The sequence below is a fragment of the Xenopus laevis genome, chromosome 6L, assembly GCF_017654675.1.
Source record: "Xenopus laevis strain J_2021 chromosome 6L, Xenopus_laevis_v10.1, whole genome shotgun sequence".
Lineage (NCBI taxonomy): Eukaryota > Metazoa > Chordata > Amphibia > Anura > Pipidae > Xenopus > Xenopus laevis.
The window spans coordinates 160,716,449-160,727,080 of NC_054381.1; the positions used below are offsets into that span (position 1 = coordinate 160,716,449).

General features: G+C 41.1%; 1 protein-coding gene across 1 annotated transcript; it reads left to right on the forward strand.

The window, feature by feature from the left end:
- The first annotated feature begins 2,098 nt into the window (after positions 1 to 2,098).
- LOC108718614 (ly6/PLAUR domain-containing protein 2) lies at positions 2,099 to 5,642 on the forward strand. The gene is made up of 3 exons (XM_041566683.1): positions 2,099 to 2,195; positions 3,497 to 3,610; positions 5,383 to 5,642. Exons 1-3 carry the CDS (start codon positions 2,144 to 2,146, stop codon positions 5,577 to 5,579), a joined length of 363 nt encoding a protein of 120 aa, XP_041422617.1. The 5' UTR covers positions 2,099 to 2,143; the 3' UTR covers positions 5,580 to 5,642.
- The last annotated feature ends 4,990 nt before the right edge of the window (positions 5,643 to 10,632 follow it).

The window sequence follows — 10,632 nt, forward strand, 5'->3', positions numbered from 1 at the left end:
CTATACAAGTTATTCGTTAATATGCAAATGTGGGTCCTATTACCCTATATAGTCAAGCACCGCAAGCAGTTAGTCTGCACTTAAAGAGGTGGTTCAACTTTGAGTTAACTTTTAGTATATTATAGAATTTAAGCAACTAATTCTAAGCAACTTTTCAGCCTTCGTTTTTTTTTTATCGTTTTTTGAATTATTTGCCTTTTTCTTCTGACTCTTTCCAGCTTTTCAATGGGGGTCACTGACCCCATCTAAAAAAAAAACAAATACTCTGTAGGGGCAGGGGTGTCCAAAACGTAGATCAGGATTTACCAGTAGACCTGTAGTAGGTGACACTGCAACAAACAACTTATCTAATACACCCTCCTATTTAATGCTTTTCATTCAGATATTTATGATGTTGATGTTGCATAAGAAAAAGTTGTTTCTTAAATACAGTGATATAAATTCTCAAATCAATATAATATTTAAGTAATATTTTCCATGGAACAGAATGCTATCAGTGATATTATGGATGTAGATCATAATGGGACATCACTAAAAGTAGATCCCGCATTAGTAAAGTATGAGCACTCCTACTATAAGGCTACAAATGTATTGTTATTGCAACTTTTTATTCCTCATCTTTCTATTCATATTCCAGTCTCTTATTCAAATCAGTGCATGGTTGCTAGGGGAATTTGAATTCTAGCAACCACATGGCTGAAATTGCCAACTGGAGTTAAAAAAGCTGAATAAAAAGCTAAAAAACTCAAAAACCACAAATAATAAAACATGAAAACAAATTGCAAATTGTATCCCTCTCTACATCATATAAACAGTTAATTTAAAGGTGGACATCCTCTTTAATGGAAATTCACAGAAAATGGCGTCAATATCGGTGTTACTTGTACTTAAAGGGATACTGTCATGGGAAAAAAAAAAATCAAAATGAATCAGTTAGTAGTGCTGCTCCAGCAGAATTCTGCACTGAAATCCGTTTCTCAAAAGAGCAAACAGATTTTTTTATATTCAATTTTGAAATTTGACATATGGCTAGACATATTGTCAATTTCCCAGCTGCCCCCAGTCATGTGACTTGTGCTCTGATAAACTTCAATCACTCTTTGCTGCTGTACTGCAAGTTGGAGAGATATCACCCCCTCCCTTTCCCCCCCCCCAGCAGCCAAACAAAAGAACAATGGGAAGGTAACCAGATAGCAGCTCCCTAACACAAGATAACAGCTGCCTGGTAGATCTAAGAACAGCACTCAATAGTAAAATCCAGGTCTCACTGAGACACATTCAGTTACATTGAGAAGGAAAAACAGCAGCCTGCCAGAAAGCATTTCTCTCCCAAAGTGCAGGCACAAGTCACATGACCAGGGGCAGCTGGGAAATTGACAAAATGTCTAGCCCCATGTCAAATTTCAAAATTGAATATAAAAAAAATCTGTTTGCTCTTTTGAGAAATGGATTTCAGTGCAGAATTCTGCTGGAGTAGCACTATTAACTGATGCGTTTTGAAAAAAACATGTTTTCTGATGACAGAATCCCTTTAAATTGGAATCTTTGGGTCTTTATTTGCAGCCTCTCCCATATACGGTACATTTCCTACATAGTGATTCACATAACCCGTAAATTTATATTTAATGTATACACGCACAATTTGCCCCATAATGAATTCACAGATGGTGCATTCACCCTTGATGTATTTACACCAGCAAAAAATGCAACTAATGGCACTAACTTAAGTAACTGAATGGTAACTTCCCTACTGGGTAACAGTGGGACTTGCTGGTCTTTGGTTACTGGTATGAGCACAATATTCCCAGGCACATTCACTGGCAGCTCATTGTAATTCTTTATTTGTCTTATAAACTCACCCAAGGGCAAGTAAAGTCATTCATTAACTTTGATGGAGGGAATAATTCAGAATTTTGGGAAATGAAAGTAAAAAATCATTGAGTGACAGCCCCAACAAGGAAACATGGTGCCTAAATATTTGAAGGGAGGTCAGTGTGACACATAAATCCTTTGGTTATGGTGAACCAGTATCAACTAGAAGTGCTGGGTGGAAAAGGGGTGTGTACATAAAGAAAAGGATTGGGGGTATATAAGTGACAGGAGAGTGTGGGAGACAGAACAGAGCGACTCATACTCACTGAGCATGGCTGAACTATACATCTCTCTGCTGGTGGCTGCTCTCTGCATTGGCACAGGTAGGTCATAATGTCACCCCCCGACCTGTCCCCTTTACCCTCTTACTCCATCCTCATTCCTTCCCTTATTCTCCCGTCTCTTTCTGAGTTCAATCCCAGCGATGTCTGTATGTCACATGGGACAGTTACGGTTTAGTTATCATTTTTATTTGTTTAATATATTGAAACAATGAAGTAGTCACCTGATCTCTTATAAACACAATATTCCCACAATGTCTTGCATGCTTCCATAATTCTCTTTATAGGTCTATTTATCACAGAACATGCAAAGCATTGTGGGAATTACACCTTATATGGTCACAGGAAAACCCCTCTGTGGCTTCTAATATCCTTATCATTTACAGTAGGGGGTACATTATCCCTTATAATACATGAGTGATACTCAGAGTTCCCTGTATAACTCAGCCTGCAGCCTTGTGCCTTTATATGGTCACAGAACAACCCCTCAGTGACTTCTAATATCCTTATCATTTACAGTAGGGGGTACATTATCCCTTATAATACATGAGTGATACTCAGAGTTCCCTGTATAACTCAGCCTGCAGCCTTGTGCCTTTATATGGTCACAGAACCCTTGGTAAATTCTAATATCCTTATCATTTTATATAATTTATTATCCAGTAGGAAATGGCAATGCTGTATGTTGGAGCTTTCTGGATGACAGATGTAACATATTAAAGCTCCTAGACCTGTAATATGGCTTTATTAATTGTGCATTTCACCATTTTCTGACACAACCACAAATTTTACACCATTATTACTTCAATTATAAAATAACTTCACTGCATGAATTTCCCCCCATAATAATGAATATGATCTTTATAGTACCATTTATTTATATATAACTAACATGTTTATACAGTATTCATCATTCACATCAGTCCATGCACCAGTGGAGCTTACAATCTAAGGTCCCATGCTGTACACATAGCAGTATATTTTGGGGAGAGGGAGGGGACCCAGAGACACGGGGAGAACTTACAGACTGAATGTAATTGGCTGGAATCAAACCCAGGACCTCAGCACAGGAGGGCAGCAATAATAACTGCAGAGCTGCCTCCTATAAATATATAGCTCGTGGAGAAGATTACATTAAATTGGGGTGTAGGTGACTATCTTTAGGGTCCCAACCATTAGGTTTAGAGCCCCTGATTTAAAGGGAAGGTTTGGATGAGAAAGACTGAAGGGAAGGGGCATCTTTGTAGAGACGGGGCAGTTAAGTGTCAGTTTTACCTAATGATATAAGACTCACTGAGCTTTCTATAGATATTAATGTGTGAATATTCTCCTTTATGTTACAGCCGTGCCCCTGAAGTGCTACACGTGTCTGGGTGTCACCAACAATGCCGACTGTATGAACCCCACCACCTGCAGTTCAACCGACACCTCCTGTATGACAGTTGTTGGTTCTACTTGTAAGTGACCAGGGGGCAGTTATGAAGTTTGGGCGGCGCTGGGATCAGGAGTGTGTGCGACCAACAAACAATGAACTGATTTTGCAGAAGTGTAAAGAGTCCGGGATTGGACTGGCATCTGTGGGTTGTGGCAAATGGCAGAGGGGCTACTGTAAGATGCCATAGATACTATTTATTGGGCCAGTGGGGGGCTGTTTGCTGATTGGTTGCTATAGGTAACTAGAAACTTTGCACCTTTTAGTATCATGTCTGTAGTAAGTGAAGTGACTTCTATCACTTGTAGGCAAGGACCAGGCAGCTGTAAATCTTTCTAGAGATCTCAGTGCCCTTTTTATACCCTGGTACATCAGTTATCATTATGCCTACAGTTATACACAAAGAAAGTAACAGAGGTAGATAAGTATCTGCAGCAGGACCACCACTCACTGGGCAAAGGCTTGTGTGCTTTCCATTTATTTAGTCCCTTGAATTTGTAAATATGGTTTGGTGGTTGTCACACTTTATATAACCTTTAATTATATCAGCGCTCGCCTGGCTATTATAGATAAACAAGGATTAATATCTGAAAACATAGAATATTTAACAAGAAGGGTTATATAAAAAGACCTCCTTAAATAACTTCCTGGGCCAAACCAAGATGCAAGAAGAAGACACTCGCATAAGATGGAGTTATAGGTGTAGGTGGACTGGTGGGGCACCCGGCCAAGTATTGCCTTGGCCAGAAATACTACTTGGTCTGGCTATGGATAGATGTGGGAGGATAGTGACAGTAGGGCAAGATGGAGACAGTAAGACAAGATGGAGACAGTAGGGCAAGATGGAGACAGGAGGACAAGATGGAGACAGTAGGAAAAGATGGAGACAGTAGGGAAAGATAGAGACAGTAGGACAAGATGGAGACAGTAGGACAAGATGGAGACAGTAGGACAAGATGGAGACAGTAGGACAAGATGAAGACAGTAGGACAAGATGGCGACAGTAGGGCAAGATAGAGACAGTAGGGCAAGATAGAGACAGTAGGGCAAGATGGAGACGGGCAAGATAGAGACAGTAGGACAAGATGGAGACAGTAGGACAAGATGGAGGCAGTAGAACAAGATGGCGACAGTAGGGCAAGATAGAGACAGTAGGGCAAGATAGAGACAGTAGGGCAAGATAGAGACAGTAGGGCATGATGGTGACAGTAGGACAAGATGGAGACAGTAGGGCAAGATGGAGACGGGCAAGATAGAGACAGTAGGACAAGATGGAGACAGTAGGACAAGATGGAGACAGTAGGGCAGGGTGGAGACAGTAGGGAAAGATAGAGACAGTAGGGCATGATGGTGACAGTAGGACAAGATGGAGACAGTAGGACAAGATGGAGACGGGCAAGATAGAGACAGTAGGACAAGATGGAGACAGTAGGACAAGATGGAGACAGTAGGACAAGATGGCGACAGTAGGGCAAGATAGAGACAGTAGGGCAAGATAGAGACAGTAGGACAAGATAGAGACAGTAGGGCATGATGGTGACAGTAGGACAAGATGGAGACAGTAGGGCAAGATAGAGACAGTAGGACAAGATGGAGACAGTAGAGCAAGATGAAGACTATAGCATAAGATGGAGTTATAGGTGCAAGTTGATCCATGGAGCACCAAGCCAAGTAGTATTGCCTTGGGCAGCAATACTATTTAGTCCAGCTCTGGATCGATGTGGGAAGATAGAGACAGAGCACAAAATTGATACAGTAGAGTAAGAGTAAAAGCTAACACTGATATCCTTTTTACAGCGGGTTCAACGGCCGTTGTTAAATCCTGTGCACCCAGCTGTAGTCCAGGAAGTAGCAGCTTGGCCGGGGTCAGTGCAACAATTTCCTGCTGCAACACCGACCTGTGCAATGGTTCCACTGCAGTAAAATACAGTTTCCCTGCGATGGTCCTGTCCCTCGGGTTCCTTTTGGTTCTGCTGAGAAGCTCCATCTTGTGATTCCCCTGAGCTGCACTATGAGCATCATTGCCCTGTGTATTAATAAACATCATAATAAAACCATGACAGTCTTGTTTCCTGATCAATAAACTGAGCACAACACAATATTTCTAATTTGGGTTTAATTAAGATTGGTGTTAGAACCAGAGAGGTCCACAATGGAGGAGAGAATGAAGGAGCGCAGAAGGGGAGATGATATTGGGGGGAATGAAGAGGAGGGGAAGCACAGAAGGAAGGGAGTACAAGAAAGAGAACAGGTAATGTAGAAGTTGAAAGGGGAAGTAAAACAGAAATGAAGAGACACAGAAGACAGTTACTTTTGCTTGTACTACTCTCTGATCTTTGGGTGGATACACATGGAGGGTTATATGAATATGAGTTGAGTGTACCTTGAATATTCTCCAAAGTCACCTGCACTTATAATAGTGAATGAAGCTCAGGCACAAGCTGTGTCCATATGTATTTCATGAAGGTGCAGAATTTTTCTGTGTCTGCAATTCAGTACAATTACCATTTCCCACCTTTCTATTCATATTGCCCCCTGTACCTCTACCAGCAGCCATCATATTGTCCCCATGTATCTGTGCCATCATCTATCATATTGCTCCATTTCTACCTGTGCTAACGACAGTCAATCCCTCAGATTGTCCCCAAGGCCCCAATCTGTACCTGTGCCAGCATAAACCAAAACATCCATCATTGTGTTACCCCCAATCTGTACCTGTGCCAGCATAAGCCAAAACATCCTTCATTGTGTTACCCCCAATCTGTACCTGTGCCAGCAGCAGCTAAAAAATCCATCATATTGCTCCTTATATGTACCTGTGCCAGAAGGAGCCAAAAATCCATCATATTGCTCCTGATTTGTACCTGTGCCAGAAGGAGCCAAAAATCCATCATATTGCCCCAAACATCTGTGTACCTGTGCCAGTAGCCTCCATATTGCCCCATATACCTGAGCCAGCAGCAGCCAATCCCTCATATTGCCCCAATCTGTACCTGTGCCAGCCGCAGCCAGAAAGTATCTACTTGTGCCAGCAGGAGCCAGAAATCCTCATATTGGCTCTAATCATCTGTTTAGCTATACAAGCAGCACCCAAGATATTGCCCACAAAGAGGTTGGAACAGGCGGTTTATAAGATTGAAAAACTATTATAGGCAAACTATAATAAGTAAAAAAAAAAGAAAAGAAATTCCCCTTAAAAATGCGCCTCCATGGTTGCACCCTAGGTGGCCGACTTTTGGCCAGCTCTCGATCGGGGAAGCCCGTCATGGGGCCCTATACACGGGCCAATAAGTTGCTGACACAGTCTGTCTGCAGCTTTTATTGGCCCGTGTATGGCCACCTTAATGGTGTTATCTGTTATCCATTAGTTAACCTGTGCCATATAGCCGTTTTTCAATTTCCGCCATTGCTCCACAGCAGCTTGTTTATATGAACTATAGTAGTGTTTCTGAAGCAAACACATCAGTTTTACCAGTGCAGAGCAACACTACATGATATTTTTATTACTTTAAAACACTTTCATTTTTTGGTGTTACTGTTCCTTTAAAGGCAGAAGCAAGAGCCGAGACCAGGGGGCCCAGCATTGGTTCTGGATTTAGGCTGCTGAACGTGACACATACCATGTAAAAAGTTGTGTTTTGGTAATTGGGCTGGATATTGTGTGTGGGGGGGTGATTTCAATGTAGGTGGCGCTAACATTTTTGGTGCTGGAGAATTAAAAAGGGAAAGTCACTAGTTATGCCTATTTGTTGAAGGGGTAGTTTACCTTTAATTTAGTTACGTAAATTTTAGCATGTTATAGAAGGTCCTTTTCTTAGCCACGTTTCAGTTAGTTTTCACTTTTTATTATTTTTTTAGTTTCTGAATTATTTGTTCTCTTCTTTTGCCTCTTTCCAGATTTTAAATGGGATGGGGGGTCACTGACCCTGGCAGCCAAACTAACTATCGCTCGTTGAGGCTACAATTTTGCTGTTAATCTCAAACTGGAAAGATGCTGAACAAAAAGTTCAGAACCCGAAAAAAACAGACCAATTGCAAATTGTCTTAGAAAGCTACTGAGTTCATTTAAAGGTATACTACCCCTTTAAAGGTGAAGGAAAGGTTAAAATTAAGTAAGCTTTATCAGAAAGGTCTATATAAATACACCAGTAACCCCTCAAAGTAATGCTGCTCTGAGTCCTCTGTCAAAAGAAACATCACATTTCTTTCCTTCTATTGTGTACTCATGGGCTTCTGTATCAGACTAACTGTTTTCAGCTTAAACCTCCAGGGCTAGGGCTTGAGCATGCTCAGTTTGCTCCTCTCTCCCTTCTCTGCTGTAATCTGAGCCCAGAGCTATGAGTGAGCAGGGAGAGACTTAGGCAGGAAGTGATGTCACACCAAGCTAATATGGCAGCTGCTATCCTAAACAAACAGAGAGATCTTCTAGAGCTGTTTAATCAGATATGGTAAAGCATTCTGCAGAATAAATATAATGGTATAGCTGCATTATTGTGGCTTATCTTTTGGCAATAAACTGCTTCGGCAGCTTTCCTTCTCCTTTAAGTACCCCCAATCATAATCATTTATTTACCTGTTCAGACGTTTAGTGTTTACATGTGGGAATAAGGATTACAACATAAGGTTTAGCAAACTTTATCCTACAACAGAAAAATTACAACACATTAAAAAAATGAACAGGGACGTTGGTCGAATCATTTCTGAAAGAGGCAACAGAAACCACAAGAAGTGAAGAAATTCCACACCATGAACTCGATATAATTCTGGCAAATTTCACACTATCTGTTCCCAGAAAAGATTTTACATGAATATGACTCACATACACTGCGTTTTATGCAGAGATTTAAAAGATTAAAAGAAAACACACAAATGACTTCCCTAGATCAAAAGAGTTCTGCAAACAAAGAAATAAAAGGAAATCAAACGAACAAAGCAGATGTTTTAACAGATAAAGATATTACTTTTAATTTGTATGATTGCGGCACTTAGATAACCCAACTAACCAAGTCAATTTCAGCCTACAATTTGCAATTCAAACTAGGGATGCACCGAATCTAATATTTTGGATTCGGCAGAATCCCCGAATCCTTCACAAAAGATTAGGCCGAATACCGAACCAAATCTGAATCCTAATTTGCATATGCAAATTAGGGGTGGGAAGGGGAAAACATTTATTACTGCCTTGTTTTGTGACAAAAAGTCACGCGATTTCCCTCCCCGCCCCTAATTTGCATATGTAAATTAGGATTCAGTTCGGCCTGGCAGAAGGATTTGGCTGAATCCGAATCCTACTGAAAAAAGGCCGAATCCTGAGCGATTCCTGAACCGAATACTGGATTCTGGGCATCCCTACTTCAAACACGAGAACAATATCACTTACAATGGGATGACTAGTGAAGGGCGAATTTGCGCCGTTTTGATTCGCCGAAAAATTCATGAAACGGCGCGGGCGTCTCGTTTTTGACGCCGGCATCCGTTTTTGATGCCAGCATCTGTTTTTTCAACACTGGTGTCCATTTTCGACGCTGGCGTCCATTTTTTAGACACCGGCGTCAAATTCTTTTGACGCGGGCGTTTTGCAAATAAATTAGCCCATTACAATGGGCACCAAACAAAAATAAGAATGGGAGAAAATAAAAAAAAATATATATTCCTCCAGTAAAATCACAAATTGACAGCACATGAGAAAACCCACAAAGTGACCCAATAGCTACAAATAAAAAGAGATAACCGCCCAGAAACAATGAAAGTACCCAGCTCCCCTTACTCTAACTAAAGGAACCTTAAAGGGATACTGTCATGGGAAAAACAATTTTTTCAAAATGAACCAGTTAATAGTGCTGCTCCAGCAGAATTCTGCACTGAAATCCATTTCTCAAAAGAGCAAACAGATTTTTTTATATTCAATTTTGAAATCTGACATGGGGCTAGACATTTTGTCAATTTCCCAGCTGCCCCTGGTCATGTGACTTGTGCCTGCACTTTAGGAGAGAAATGCTTTCTGGCAGGCTGCTGTTTTTCCTTCTCAATGTAACTGAATGTGTCTCAGTGGGACCTGGATTTTACTATTGAGTGTTGTTCTTAGATCTACCAGGCAGCTGTTATCTTGTGTTAGGGAGCTGTTATCTGGTTACCTTCCCATTGTTCTGTTGTTTGGCTGCTGGGGGGAAAAAGGGAGGGGGTGATATCACTCCAACTTGCAGTACAGCAGTAAAGAGTGATTGAAGTTTATCAGAGCACAAGTCACATGACTTGGGGCAGCTGGGAAATTGGCAATATGTCTAGCCCCATGTCAGATTTCAAAATTGAATATAAAAAAAATCTGTTTGCTCTTTTGAGAAATGGATTTCAGTGCAGGATTCTGCTGGAACAGCACTACTAACTGATTCATTTTGAAAAAATTTCCCCTGACGGTATCCCTTCAAATAGATGATAAAATAATTACAAACTCTCCCAGCACCCAGACTGGAGGCACAGATTACTATCTAATGTCTCTATTGACTGGAGCCTTTTGTAGAACTTTACCGACCCCTCGTGAGACATTGGGCCACATTCAATTCAGTGAGAAAAAAGGGTTTATCACGTGAAAACTCATGGAGAGGATAAAACTAGAGATGCAATTCAGAAAATCATATCACACTGATTATCAAGTGAAAACTCTATTGAAGTCTATGGGAAAAAAACTGAATTTGGAGACAAGTTATTTCTCCTCGAATTGAATCTCCTCTATGAGTTTTCATGTGATAAACCAGGAGATCATCTGTTCTCACTGAATTGAATCTGGCACTTTGTTTGCTGAATATCTAGCAGAGGAAGGTACTAATTCATGTAAAATATCTAATACTGTATGTCCCAAGTAGTGATGGGCGAATTTATTGGGCAGGCGTGATTTCGCGGCGAATTTGCGCGATTCGCTGCCAGCGAATAAATTCGCAAAACGCCCGCTAAAATTCGCGGCAAAAATTCGCCGGCGTCAAAACAATTTTTACCGAAAAAACGGAGGCCGGCATCAAAAACGGGCGCCGGCGTCAAAAAATGGGCGCCGGC